This window comes from Acipenser ruthenus, unplaced genomic scaffold (genome assembly GCF_902713425.1).
Source record: "Acipenser ruthenus unplaced genomic scaffold, fAciRut3.2 maternal haplotype, whole genome shotgun sequence".
Classification (NCBI taxonomy): Eukaryota; Metazoa; Chordata; class Actinopteri; order Acipenseriformes; family Acipenseridae; genus Acipenser; species Acipenser ruthenus.
In genome coordinates this window covers 72,402-87,633 of record NW_026708239.1, presented here as the reverse complement: position 1 = coordinate 87,633, position 15,232 = coordinate 72,402, and the positions used below count along the sequence as shown (strand labels likewise).

Sequence of the window (15,232 nt, the reverse complement as noted above, 5' to 3'; positions counted from 1 at the left end):
TGGTAGGCGAAACAACTGCCCTAGGAAATTTGAAAATGACCATCTTGTAGTCCCTTTTACATCTGAAAGGGGGATTATATAACCAAATGGGCTACTACTTAAAAAAATAAATACAAACTGGATGCAAAAAAAATAGCCTGCCAATATGTCTGGTCTGTTAGGTCAGAGACAGACTCGTGTGCTGCAGTCGACAGAAAGGGCCGACGGCCGAGGTCGGGAGTTAATCTTTTACCCCCCCCCCCCCCCCCCCCCCCCCCCTCCCCCTCCCCCCTCCCCTCTCCCCCCCCCCCCCCCCCCCTCCCCCCTCCCCCTCCCCCTCCCCCTCCCTCTCTCAGCACCAGAGGTCACGACAGAGAAATGAGGTCAACATCTGAGTGTGTCAGCGAGTGTGCGTGTGTTAAAAAGAGTGTGTTTGTTTCTGTTTGAATGTCAGTGTGTGCGTGCCTGTGCGTGTGTGTGTGTTTCTGAGCTTTACTAGTGCGTGTGTGCGTGTGCGTGTGCGTGTGTCCATACAAGTGCGTGTCTGTCTGCGTGAAAGGCAATGCATCTGTGTGTCGATATATCAATCCTTTTTGCGCAGACAAAACGTCCCCGCCACGACATAGCGGCCGCTAAAACCACCTTACAAAAACACACTGCGAGTCGCGCTAAAATCAACCCTTTCATGCCTCATATGGGAACGGATAAGCAGAAAAAAAAAACTCTCTTCTAGTCTTTATATGGGGGACATGTGGAAGCAAATGCATGTTAGCCTCATATGAGGATTACATGTTTCCCCACAGAAAGCAATGGGGGGAAAAAAATTAAAAGCTGTGCAATTAAAACTATGTTTATTAGGTGTCCAAAACAACTTTTGTTTTCCATCTGTTTTCAACATTTTATGTGTGTGTGTGTGTGTGTGTGTGTGTGTGTGTGTGTGTGTGTGTGTGTGTGTGTCTAGCAGCAGTGACCACTCTCATAAAAAAATATCTGTGTTCAAATAACTATTGCAGCTGTAGGCCTTTATCACACAAAGCGCGTCCATGCGTTTAATAATTAAACACTAAACTAGAAATGAACTGCAGGCCTTTACCCTTCATCAGGCCTTTACCCTTCATTATCCAACAGTAATAATGTTATTATTATTATTATTATTATTATTATTATTTATTATTATTATTATTATTATTACGACAAGTGGTGTACTAGGAAACAAAACGGCTATAAGGAGAACATCATAACTCGTTTAAATAAAAAAAGGAAATTGTATTAAACGAATGTAGTAAATGAATGAACGAAAGCATATTTAAAAACAGAATCTAAATAGAAAATATAGTCGCCAAAACGTACACCAGGGCGGCAGGGTGCTCGGGTTACAATGTACATTCTGTATATTGTGTGTTACATTAATTAAGACACATATAATATCTTATAATAATGGAAAGTGAAGCACTCACCGTTTCATTTTGAAGCGATATACAACACTGGCGCGTTGAGGCCGGTGAAATCATTAAGAAACTCGGATTTGCGTATTTGCCTGCCCGTCGCCGACTTAAAATACTACTAATAATAACCTTAAATACTACTACTACTAATAAAAATAATAATAATAACCTTAAATACTACATTAGACACCAACAACCTTTTCTTCGTTAAAAGTAAAAAACACAGCACGCTATTCTCTTTAATTTAAGAGGCTGACAGGAACGGTTCCGAATTATTCTAACGGCAGCGCCTCGCGCTGAGCTCGAGGCAGAGACTGTATTTGAATTTTGAATTCCCGCACGAGACTCTATCACTCGAAACACCTGTCAAAGCGCGGGAGACGCCTCGTCTCGTTAATTAAGGTATAATAACCGAATAATAATAATAATAATAATAATAATAATCCTGTCCATTTCAGAATATGTATTTGATAAATAGAAAAAAAAAAAACACAACCCGTTTAGAAAAGTCAGATTTTATATTAAACCCATCCTTAGTAATACCTAACGACAAGAAAACGATGGGGTGGGTTGATTGTATGGTCTTTTACAGAGGCAAGGCTACAGGGTTAACTAAACGTGTAAGTGACCGTGATACGTTTTTTAATGTTACTTTGAATTTTCCAAATGTTTTTTTTTTTTTTTTTTTTTTTAATTAAATAAAGTATTTTCAATTGTTGAACGCCGCATTAAATACAGCATAGGTTATTAATTGAGTGTGAAGACAATTTAATAACAGATTAACTGGTGTCCACTGAAAGACTCCAAGCCTTGTTTTATTTATTATTATTATTATTATTATTATTATTATTATTATTATTATTATTATAAGTGAACAAAACAACGTGTTGGGTTTTTAATAAGAACTGAGGCTAATTATCTCGCCCTGATTTAACACACCAAACTAAAAATCAAGGGAGCGGGTGTTTTAAAAATCCGGCCGTTCAGTCTTAGAATTAAAAGATATTTAAAAAGACTGTTAAAGAAAAGAGGTAAGTTTCGACGTTATGTTTTATTTTATTTTTACTCCGAGAAAAAGAAGGGATTTATTTATTTATTTATTTATTTATTTATTTATTTATTTATTTATTATCATAAACTAAAACTGAGGTCGCGTTTTCTAGAAATGACAGATGGATGTAAAGCTAAATATAGCTTTACACATGGAAGGAAATAATAATAATTAAAAATAAATAAAACACTTGAAATGTATTACTGTATATTGTGTAACACTTGAAATGTATTTGCTAACGATTGTAAGTCGCCCTGGATAAGGGCGTCTGCTAAGAAATAAATAATAATAATATAATAAATAATAAAACATTACAAGTAAATAGTGAATATATAGTGAATATAGCGAATATATTCCTGTAGGAACTCGCCTATACCTATTGCACGTATGGTTATAAAAAAAAAATACAATATTTACAAATCAACAGCGCCAAGGGGCTACTGTAAAAACAAAAACATACGAACAGCGTATTTAATTAAGGGGAATATGATTCCGTGTCACATCTCCTGCACAATCGTGCTGTTCTCTTATTTAAATAAATCAAAATAGCATATATATATACATATAAATTGACTCTGATTTGAAACAGATATACAGATATATCGCATCTCTAACAGAAAGATTGCCAGACTGTTATTTATGTTTATGACGTACTCGCTTTAACTGAACTTCAGTCCTATTAATAAAATCGGGAGAATTGGGAGCCTATTAAAGACAGATAGGCATTGCTGGGGATAATGAGCTGTCATATATGTTAATGATATTTAAGCCGTATTTGTTAAATCACAACTGTACATATAATATGTATAACCATTGCTTATGTTTATTCAAAAGTAAATTCAAATGTGAAATGAGTGATTTTTATTCTAACCAGCGTGTTGTATAGACTGCTATTTTCAGACTCGAGGCATATATTAATTAATAAGAATTTAAAATGCGCGCGGCCGTATAACACATAGACAATACACCATTCTTAAAAATAATACTCCTGTAATAATTAAACATATTCAAAATGTAATATGGAAATGGTGAAAAAATAAAGCAAATAACCTGGATATCTATTTATCTATCTATCTATCTATCTATCTATCTATCTATCTATCTATCTCTCTCTCTCTCTCTCTATATATATATATATGTGTGTGTGTGTCTCAGTGTGTGTGTTTGTGTGTGTGTGTGTGTGTCTCAGTGTGTGTGTGTCAGTGTGTGTGTCTCAGTGTGTGTGTGTCAGTGTGTGTGTTTGTGTGTGTGTGTGTGTCTCAGTGTGTGTGTGTCAGTGTGTGTGTTTGTGTGTGTGTGTGTGTCTCAGTGTGTGTGTGTTTGTGTGTGGTGTGTGTGTGTCTCAGTGTGTGTGTGTCAGTGTGTGTGTCTCAGTGTGTGTGTGTCAGTGTGTGTGTTTGTGTGTGTGTCTGTGTCTCAGTGTGTGTGTGTTTGTGTGTGTGTGTGTGTGTCTCAGTGTGTGTGTGTCAGTGTGTGTGTCTCAGTGTGTGTGTGTCAGTGTGTGTGTTTGTGTGTGTGTCTGTGTCTCAGTGTGTGTGTGTTTGTATGTATGTGTGTGTGTATGTGTGTGTGTATGTGTGTCGTTGTGTGTGTTTGTGTGTGTGTGTGTGTGTCAGTGTGTGTGTGTGTGTGTGTGTGTGTCAGTGTGTGTGTCTGTGTGTGTGTGTGTGTGTGTGTGTGTGTGTGTGTGTGTGTGTGTGTCAGTGTGTGTGTCTGTGTGTATGTGTGTCAGTGTGTGTTTGTGTGTGTCTGTGTGTGTGTCAGTGTGTGTGTCTGTGTGTGTGTGTGTGTGTGTGTGTGTGTGTGTGTGTGTGTGTCAGTGTGTGTGTCTGTGTGTATGTGTGTCAGTGTGTGTTTTTAAATAAAGAAATATCTTTTATTTCTAAGGGAAGATCCAGATAGCCGACCTTTGCTTACGAAACATGAAGCGAGGAGAAGAGGGGGACAAAAACACAGCCTTTATCCCGGCCCTGATGAACTCGAGTCTCCAATGAAAGAGCCTCCTTAAAACGCCTTTCAACTGCCTAATTGATTCTTTTAGTAATTAATTTTAGTCTTTTTCTTATCGATTTCCCTTCGTCGGCGTATCAAAGCAAATGATAACAAACCGCCGCCGCCGCACCCCCCTCCCCCCTCCCTTCCCCTCGTACTACCTGCATTATAATTCTTACCTCGGAAATAAAATATCTTTGAAATGTTGTTGTCGCAATGCTTTTGCACTGCACAGAGATACACGTGAGACAATTACAATACTGAACATCACAGAAAGAGATCAGCAACAGGATACATTATTTATGGGTTGTAAAATACATACATTGTAAAATTATATATATATATATATATATATATATATATATATATATATATATATATATATATATATATATATACAAAGACTCGTTTTCCCTGGCGACGCGTGTGTGTACAGAGACGCTGGTGTGAATCGCCGTTGCTATGCAAATGTAAAACAAATAATGTGCATTTAAATCTATCTATCTATCTATCTATCTATCTATCTATATATATATATATATATATATATATATATATATATATTCAAGGTTTGGTGTGGTTTGACTCTAACCGCCTTGATGAATACGCGGTGCCGGATTAACAACACGGACACACACAGAAGCGTGCAGAGAGAAAGGGGGACTGCATGCTTAATCCGCCTTTCAAAGCAAATAAACAAACAGAGAAATGCACGCTGCTTCCAATCAAATACTCCCGCGCTCTGCTGGAATATGCACATGCAAAGCAGCCCTCGCAAAAGCGCCCTTAAAAACGCGAGGAGGCGGGCACGGGAATTAATTTCTCTGTAATCAATACTAGACAGACAGACCGGCACACACAATGGCCATGGTCATTGCTAACGCATGCTTTGTTTTATTAAGCTCCTTCGTTGTCGTTCAGTCTGTAGTCTCTCTCTCTCTCTCTCTCTCTCTCTCTCTCTCTCTATATATATATATGTATATATAATATATCCACGACAGCCAAAATCAAGGTAAATTTTGCCCTCCGTGTGTCTCTCTAGAAAGAGGGTATCATTCTGATTAAGCATTTTTCCAAATCAATAGAGAAGGAGGGAGAGAGAGAGAGAGAATAAAAGAGAGCGAGAGGAAGAGAGAGGGAGCGGCCGAGATTATGCAAAGCAGGTATATTAATATGCAAAATTTTAAAGATTTTTTTTTTTTATAAAGGAAGGTAAATGAATGAATGAATGGATGAATGAAGAAAAAAAAAAGGAATCGAAGCTGCACCTTACCCGCGCATCCATCGGTGGCGCCGCTGTCTCCGCCATGCGCGCTATCCTGCCTGTACGCGGGGCTCGATACGAGCGAGGGGGGGGGGCGGGGGGCGAGGGGAGGAGACGCCGCTTCGACCCCCCCACCCTACCTCAGCTGTTTCCATGACGACGTGGCTGCTGAGGAAAGGCGGAGGAGACACGGTGACTATAAACTGTATTGTACTCGCTTCTCTTCGGCTCCAGGTCGCCATCTGGCGGCCGCGCTGCAACATTACACACACACACACTGACACACTCACACACACACACACACTGACACACACACACTCTCACACACACACACACTGACACACACACTCTCTCACACACACACACACACACACTGACACACACACACTCTCTCACACACACACACACACACACACACACACACACACACTCACACACACACACACTGACACACACACAGCCGTCAAGCGCTGTCAATGGCGTCTACAGACAGTGTTAGTATTAGTGTTGCTATTATGGAACCCGCGTCTTAATTTTATCTCGGTACCTAACTTACACAACGCGTCAGATATTGACAACCAGTGAATGTATACAGGACCTTACAATTAACTGTCAACCTGCCTGACTGACAGGAAATCAACTAGCGAATTGACGTTTTTTGTTTTTTGTTTTTTTTTTAGTTTCATTACTTGGCGTGTTTCTCGTTGACAGTTTAAACTCTCGATGTGTGTTAAATCTCAAAAAACATACTCTGGGGGAAAAAAAAGTTTATATAAGTTTTGATAATGCAGTAATACACGGTTTAAAACAGAATGGAACCAGATCATTCTGGACTGGAGGGAGCCCCCTTTCTCTTAGGGGGGGGGGGGGGGGGGGGGGGGGGGGGGGAGGGAGCGGTTCAGTCTCCATGCCTCAAGCCTGCCCTGGACTGGAGGGAGCCCCCTTTCTCTTAGGGGGGTGAGGGAGGGAGGGAGCAGTTCAGTCTCCATGCCTCAAGCCTGCCCTGGACTGGAGGGAGCACCCTTTCTCTTAGGGGGGTGAGGGAGGGAGGGAGCAGTTCAGTCTCCGTGCCTCAAACCTGCCCTGTATACATAATGTGTGTGTGTGTGTGTTATTTATTATTATTTTTACCAGCTTGTAAATGAATAAACGAACGATTGAATCCAGTCAATAAACCAACCTCGTGTTTTTGAGCCGAGTGAATTGTTGTTGTCTGTGACACGCGGAGGAAGCGGTGTTCAGCTAATCTGATTGCGGCGGCTGGTGCGATATCGACAGGCTGGTTTAATTGCTCTGCTCGCCCCCCCACAGACACTCCATTAGGCTTGTTAGATCAACGAGCCGCGAGTCTTGCTGCCCCCCCACCCCCCGTCAACATTATCGAGCAGCACCCAGCTGTCCGCTGAAACAACGCGGAATCAATGGAGCTCACAAGCCGGTCAATATTACAGGATTCAAACCCGCCAGGTAGCCTGCGAGAGGTCAGCAGGGTTCAGGACAGGACAGGGCGCCCGACTCTTGCTTTACAGTGAGGAGCATGCTGGCTTCCTGCTGCCGCAGCCGAGCTACGCTAAAAATAATACAAACAAAAAACAAACACATAACTACAGCCGCAGCCTCCCTGGAGCTCAGCAAGCGAGCTCCGGGCTGGGCGCGCGTGTGAGGATCGGAAAGCGTGGCACGCACTGCTTCATAGGGGAGGCCGGCGGTGATGTTGCACGGCGCCGATTAGAGGTGTCAGAAAAACGATTTGAACCTTTTGGTTGCAGCTCATTTAAACGGGGAGCAGTGACCACACTGCCGGTGCGAGTCAGTGACAGGATACGGGTCCTCTGCAGCGCTGCTTTGAAAGGCTGGCAGCAGGAATGGTGCTTCGGTTGAGACGTAAAACAAACGAGCTCCTATTCGAGGTGACTCTGCAGCAGCAGCAGCAGCAGTTGTTGATGATGATGCAGAGTTCACCCCCCTAGTCTCTGTAAGTCGCTTTGGTTAAAAGCGTCTGCTAAATGACAAAATAATAATAATAATAATAATAATAATAATAATAATAATAATAATAATAATAAGCTATATGAAGTATGCAAATTGCTGGTATTTAAAATGAAATAATTATATACAACCATTTCGTTTTTAAAGCCTTTATTTTTTTCTTACAAATATTTTTATTTTTATTTATTTTTTTTAGAAATATACTAAATCAGAACTATAGTCAAAAACAAACAAACAAAAAAAATGTCATTAATTAAATTTACAGAAATCTCCAGCCGTGACAAGTCATTTATATGAGAATATATAAACTTAACAGACATATTTCACATTGTGCATGTGCCGTTGTAAGCAACAGTGTCCCTTAAAATAAACAAGTTTTATTATAATTTTTTTTATTTTTACAAATTAACATATTTATTCAAATACAAATCCCTGGACAGAGGGGTTCAGCGCAGGATCCTGCACAGCCTCAAACTCACAGTGCAGACAGGAGGGGTTCAGCATTAAACACACAGTGCAGACAGCAGGGGTTCAGCATCAAACACACAGTGCAGACAGGAGGGGTTCAGCATCAAACACACAGTGCAGACAGGAGGGGTTCAGCATCAAACTCACAGTGCAGACAGCAGGGGTTCAGCATCAAACACACAGTGCAGACAGCAGGGGTTCAGCATCAAACACACAGTGCAGACAGGAGGGGTTCAGCATCAAACTCACAGTGCAGACAGGAGGGGTTCAGCATCAAACTCACAGTGCAGACAGGAGGGGTTCAGCCTCAAACTCACAGTGCAGACAGGAGGGGTTCAGCCTCAAACTCACAGTGCAGACAGGAGGGGTTCAGCATCAAACTCACAGTGCAGACAGGAGGGGTTCAGCCTCAAACTCACAGTGCAGACAGGAGGGGTTCAGCATCAAACTCACAGTGCAGACAGGAGGGGTTCAGCCTCAAACTCACAGTGCAGACAGGAGGGGTTCAGCCTCAAACTCACAGTGCAGACAGGAGGGGTTCAGCATCAAACTCACAGTGCAGACAGGAGGGGTTCAGCCTCAAACACACAGTGCAGACAGGAGGGGTTCAGCATCAAACTCACAGTGCAGACAGGAGGGGTTCAGCATCAAACACACAGTGCAGACAGGAGGGGTTCAGCCTCAAACTCACAGTGCAGACAGGAGGGGTTCAGCATCAAACTCACAGTGCAGACAGGAGGGGTTCAGCCTCAAACTCACAGTGCAGACAGGAGGGGTTCAGCATCAAACTCACAGTGCAGACAGGAGGGGTTCAGCCTCAAACTCACAGTGCAGACAGGAGGGGTTCAGCCTCAAACTCACAGTGCAGACAGGGGGGTTCAGCCTCAAACTCACAGTGCAGACAGGAGGTGTTCAGCCTCAAACTCACAGTGCAGACAGGAGGGGTTCAGCCTCAAACTCACAGTGCAGACAGGAGGGGTTCAGCATCAAACTCACAGTGCAGACAGGAGGGGTTCAGCATCAAACTCACAGTGCAGACAGGAGGGGTTCAGCCTCAAACTCACAGTGCAGACAGGAGGGGTTCAGCATCAAACTCACAGTGCAGACAGGAGGGGTTCAGCATCAAGCTCACAGTGCAGACAGGAGGGGTTCAGCCTCAAACACACAGTGCAGACAGGGGGGTTCAGCCTCAAACACACAGTGCAGACAGGAGGGGTTCAGCATCAAACACACAGTGCAGACAGGAGGGGTTCAGCATCAAACACACAGTGCAGACAGGAGGGGTTCAGCATCAAACACACAGTGCAGACAGGAGGGGTTCAGCCTCAAACACACAGTGCAGACAGGAGGGGTTCAGCATCAAACACACAGTGCAGACAGGAGGGGTTCAGCTTCAAACTCACAGTGCAGACAGGAGGGGTTCAGCCTCAAACTCACAGTGCAGACAGGAGGGGTTCAGCATCAAACTCACAGTGCAGACAGGAGGGGTTCAGCCTCAAACACACAGTGCAGACAGGAGGGGTTCAGCCTCAAACACACAGTGCAGACAGGAGGGGTTCAGCTTCAAACTCACATTGTGGATTTATTTTCTCCTCCACCCTTTAAAGGTCAGCAAGTGACAAGTCTTGCATTTCCAGTACACCGTGCCCCCAGCATAAAAATAAATAAATAAAAACAATAAAAAAAATATATGGAATGAAAAAAGGGAGGAGCAAGACCTGAAAGAGAAGACAAAGAAAACAGAAGTTAAAATAAACTGTAGGTTAGGGTTAGGGTTAGGGTCCCCCCCCCCGTAACCTGCCCTGCCCTGCCCAAATATTTTCTCAGAGATGTATTAAAGAAAGTGCATCTACAGAGAATATGATTTAAAAAATAAAATACAAAATGAAACGCGTCTCATGAGAAACAGGTTTTGCGTTCACTACAAGAGTGTGGCGTCTGTGGTGTGGTGTGTGCTGCCCTCCTGTGGTGGCAGGGGGTCACTTCAACTCCAAGGAGCCACTAAGACGAATTTATCACAATACATGTCTAGCACAGTACTGTGCGTGTACATGTATTATTATTATTATTTATTTCTTAGCTGAAGCCCTTATCCAGGGCGACTTACAATTGTTACAAGATATCACATTATTTTTACATACAATTACCCATTTATACAGTTGGGTTTTTCACTGGAGCAATTTAGGTAAAGTACCTTGCTCAAGGGTACAGCAGCAGTGTCCCCCCACCTGGGATTGAACCCACAACCCTCCGGTCAAGAGTCCAGAGCCCTAACCACTACTCCACACTGCTGCCCTGTGCAGGTCACGTATTTACCGGGAGGCTATGACTGTAGGGACCTCGTATAAACACACACACTTGCCTCGTCTCTGTGTGTGTCAGCGCAGTGGCTGCCCGCGGTCTCCCAGCAGCCTCCTCCTGCCCTCCGCGTAGTCCTCCTCATCCACGCTGACCAGCAGCTCCACGGCCTCCCTGCCCACCGCCCTGCGGAGCGAGTCTGTGATGAAGACGCCTTTCAGGGCCTCGAGCAGCGCGCCGCTCAGGTAGTCCTTCCAGAAGGCGTCCAGGTAGGACAGGTCCGAGAACTTGATGTCGCACACGATGGCACCGAGGTCCCGCGAGCGGATCAGCGCGTCGGCCTGGCTGAAGAGATCGAACTGCCGCTCCGCGAGGCCCGGCTTGCTGGAGGACACGCCCCCGCGCAGAGCCGTCTCGTGATCGCAGTACTCCGCGCGCACACGCAGGCGCACGTCTGGGGAGAGAGAGAGAGAGAGAGAGACAGGAGGGCGAGGGGGTGAGGAGAGAGAGGGGGAGGAGAGACATGGAGGAGGGAGAGCAGAGGGGAACGGAGAGGAGAGACAGGAGAGCGAGGGGGTGAGGAGAGAGAGGGGGAGGAGGGAGAGCAGAGGGGAACGGAGAGGAGAGACAGGAGAGCGAGGGGGTGAGGAGAGAGAGGGGGAGGAGAGACATGGAGGAGGGAGAGCAGGGGGGAACGGAGAGGAGAGACAGGAGAGCGAGGGGGTGAGGAGAGAGAGGGGGAGGAGAGACATGGAGGAGGGAAAGCAGAGGGGAACGGAGAGGAGAGACAGGAGAGCGAGGGGGGAGAGGAGAGGGGGGAGGAGAGACATGGAGGAGGGAAAGCAGAGGGGAATGGAGAGGAGAGACAGGAGAGCGAGGGAGTGAGGAGAGAGGGGGAGAAAATATTCAAATGGGAAGTGTATAGAGAGAAAGCCGTATGTAGAGAAAAACAGCGCGAGGAGGGAGGGAGGGAGGGAGGGAGGCAAACAGAGGTCTCTTACCACAGGTGACTCTGTCCTGAGCGAAGATGTGCTGTTGCCCCTGCCCCCCCACTCTTCCTCCTCCTCCTCCTCCTCCTCCTCCTGCCCTCCTAGGGGGGCTGTTGAGTTTTCTGCTCCTGCGCTTCCTGCCCCTGGGGCGTTTGGAGCCAGCTGGACTCTGCCTGTTCGGGTCGACCCCTGGACAGAACCAGAATAAAAAAATCAAACAGGAGTCTCGTTCACACCGGAGAAAGCCGTCCCGCTCCAAGGACCTCGTACCCGGCCGATGAGCCTCCCTCATCGTCTCCCACCGATATCATTTATCTAGCCATCTACTGCAGGGGCTCTCAAACTGGGCTCCGAGGACATTTGGGGGGGTCAAACTAGGCTCCGAGGACCATTGGGGGGGTCAAACTGGGCTCCGAGGACATTTGGGGGGGTCAAACTGGGCTCCGAGGACCTTTGGGGGGGTCAAACTGGGCTCCGAGGACCTTTGGGGGGGTCAAACTGGGCTCCGAGGACATTTGGGGGGGTCAAACTGGGCTCCGAGGACCTTTGGGGGGGGTCAAACTGGGCTCCGAGGACCTTTGGGGGTCTGCAAATGTTGCTCAGGGGGTCCAGAGAATTCTGGACACACTTGTTTTGTAAAACAGCATACATTATATATTACACACACACATATCTGCAAGCACAAACAGGGATAGGAATAAGACTCCCATTGCACAGCAGTTTGATCCATTCCTGGTTTTACTAGGATTTTCATGAGACTCCCCTGCGCTGGTTCCCTACACTCACACTGTGGCTGATGAAGACATATTAAAACCTGGAATGTGTATGAAACTGCTCTGCAACAGGAGCCTGACCTCCCCCCTGGCACACTGCGAGAGAGACAGAGGGAGAGAGAGAGAGAGACCGCTCACACGTTATCAAATCACACTGACCTGCTCTCCACTGCCCCCTGCCTGCCCCTTCCGTCTCCGCCGCGCTCTTCCTCACACCCTCCTCCTCCTCCTCCTCCTCCGCGCCCGAGATCACAGAGCCGTAGCTGCAGCGCTCCGGAGACACTGCGAGAAGCAAAACGAGAAACAACGACGCGACAGAGTTACAATACAGCCTGAAGCACGGGGCCACGCTCACCCCACCCCACCCCTCCATCCATCCATCCATCTATCCATCCTCCTCCCCTCCCTCCATCCATCCATCCATCCATCCTCCTCCCTCCCTCCATCCATGCTCCTCCCCTCCCCTCTCCATCCATCCTCCTCCCCTCCCCTCCCTCCATCCATCCATCCATCCATCCATCCCCCTCCCCTCCCTCTCTTCACCGGAGGGTCGTGGGTTCAATCCCAGGTGGGGGGACACTGCTGCTGTACCCTTGAGCAAGGTACTTTACCTAGATTGCTCCAGTAAAAAAAACCAACTGTATAAATGGGTAATTGTATGTAAAAATAATGTGATATCTTGTAACAATTGTAAGTTGCCCTGGATAAGGGCGTCTGCTAAGAAATAAATAATAATAATAATAATAATAATAATAATAATAATAATAATAATAATACATGCTGTTGTTTCATTGTCTTTGATCTGGCCACGCTACAAGAAATTTGACAAACAATAAACAAAGCCTCTCTCTTTCTCTGTGGTTTTTGTTACCTGTGCTGAACGGGGTGAGTCTCAGACTAGTTCCCTTTTTTTTTTTTTAATGCAAGTCTAGTGTGTGCACACTGACGTCATGTATGACAGGCACCTGTAAACGTCATAGTGAAAGAATTAAACACGCAGGAGGAGATAGCTCGGACCCCAGCGGAATTTACTCTTAGAACCGAACACTTCAAACTGAACTGCTCTTAGTCCTAATCGCTCTCAAACAGAATTATTTACTCTATTTTTTAATTTCTCTCATTTTAATTTGCTCTTACTACTGATTGTATTGTACTTTGTAATGTGATATCTTGTAACAATTGTAAGTCGCCCTGGATAAGGGCGTCTGCTAAGAAATAAAAAATAATAATAATAATAATAATAATAATAATAATAATAATAATAATACACACTGAAGCAATGTGTTTCTTTTAAATCCACCAGGGGGCAGACTGGTGACGCAGGGTCACAGTTAACACTACCGTGCACTTGGCTGTACCTGCAACTCGGTCAAAGCTATTGATAATAATAATAATAATGATGATGATGATGATGCACCTGTCCTCCTTTTTTTCTGGGTCACAAACGGCATCAGGTCGTGTCGGGTCAGAATGCGCAGCAGCTGTAGAAGGTGGGTGAGGTTGGACTCATCGCACACGCCCCTCCTCTCCAGCTCCAGCAGCAACTCCACGCCGTCTTTGGGCTTGTGCACGCCGGCCGCGCAGAAGCCCAGCTCCCCGGTGGTCGAGCTTCCACGCCGGCCGTGGTACCGCTGCATTGCCGCTTGCAGCCGCGGGCAAGTGGCGCCGGCCCGGCCTTCCAGATCCACCGCCCAGCCGGCCGGGTCGAGCGGGTGCGTGGCCGGGTACGTCTCGTCCAGCAGAAAGGACAGGACCTCGAGGTCGCTGTCGGTGAGGTGGGAGCCGACCACCTCGAATATTTCATGCAGCGACTGCATTCCGTAGAAAGAGAGACACGCCGCCTCCTCCCAGCACTGAGATATGGCCAGCCGCCGTGTCCCCGCCGCCGCCATAGTATTTTAAAAACAGCGTCTCCCTATGTTATGCAATTCAATTCAGAGACCCCGGATCACGGGTACGCTAAAAAAAACGAAATAAACTCCTAAACAATCCGTACAAAAAATCATGCACGCTTAACTTTGTAGTTCTAAAACGTCCTTGTATAATTAATATATATTTGTAATTCTTTATTTGATGCTGTTATTTACAAAGAGCATCTGCTGAGCTGAGCAGACCTGCACAGTATATAAAAACAACACGCATTCATGTAAACTGCTAAACCATTGCAATGTTCTGCACGCATATATAAGTTGTGATGCGTTTCCTTTCCTCGTTCCTCGTTCCTCCTCAAACGGCAGCACTGCAAACACGCACCATGTTTGTGCAAGTGTTATTTCTCGAGGTTTTGAATTGTTTCATTGCTAGGATTTCAGCTGCAAAGCACGGGGCTGGTTTGTTTTCAATTCGCAGCCCCGCCCCTCTCGCGTCACGGCCCCGCCCCCTCCGTCAGGTGCAGTCTCAGCCCCGCCCCCTCCTACACAGTTACTATCAATTACAATGCAGTCATTAAATTATAATGCATTCATTAAATTATAATGCCCTCGATTAATTCTCGACTAACGAACACAAATTACAATTTCGAGGTTCTCTAGATTCAGAAAGACACCAAACAAAAACAGACGAGAATTTACTCGCATAATAATGATTGATGTATTTTTGACGCAAGTCTTTTTTTTTTAAATTAAACACACACACACACACATCAAACTGGGACTATGTACAGATACACCTAATTTTATTGATATGAATGCATTTTTAAAAGGACATTTCTATAGACTGGTGTTGTACCGATGCCTCTTCGCTAGACCGTTTTATCCCACGTCGTTACACACAAAACACTACATTTTCCTCACAAACTTCGCTGTTTACTCGATAATTATTCTAAATACACACGAAACAAGAAGCTGCATACGAGTTAATGATTTCAAAAGCGCCGTTTTGTTTTGTCGTGGTGTGTTTTTCCCCTCTGTCGTTTCGCAGAGTCCTATTTCAGCAACTGTGTTTCAACAATTCACTCGAATTGAATTTTCTTCTTTGTTCATTTC

The 15,232-nt window shown here is 45.3% G+C and overlaps 1 protein-coding gene across 1 annotated transcript; it reads right to left on the bottom strand.

Annotated features, from left to right (window-relative positions):
* Positions 1 to 7,863: 7,863 nt before the first annotated feature.
* Positions 7,864 to 14,617, bottom strand: LOC117434015 (DNA-binding death effector domain-containing protein 2). Its single transcript, XM_059020470.1, has 5 exons — positions 13,666 to 14,617; positions 12,408 to 12,530; positions 11,488 to 11,664; positions 10,551 to 10,940; positions 7,864 to 9,906 (listed from the first exon to the last, which is right to left on the bottom strand). The coding sequence occupies exons 1-4, from the start codon at positions 14,138 to 14,140 to the stop codon at positions 10,567 to 10,569; spliced, it is 1,149 nt and encodes a 382-aa protein (XP_058876453.1). The 5' UTR covers positions 14,141 to 14,617; the 3' UTR covers positions 7,864 to 9,906; positions 10,551 to 10,566.
* Between the last annotated feature and the right edge of the window lie 615 nt (positions 14,618 to 15,232).

Coding starts and splice junctions, on each gene's coding strand:
- LOC117434015 (XM_059020470.1), bottom strand. CDS start 14,140: ATGGCGGCGGCGGGGACACGGCGGCTGGCCATATCTCAGTGCTGGGAG. Junction 12,531..13,665: donor CCAGAAAAAAAGGAGGACAG/GTGCATCATCAT, acceptor TGCTTCTCGCAG/TGTCTCCGGAGCGCTGCAGC. Junction 11,665..12,407: donor CAGGGGGCAGTGGAGAGCAG/GTCAGTGTGATT, acceptor GGTTCTGTCCAG/GGGTCGACCCGAACAGGCAG.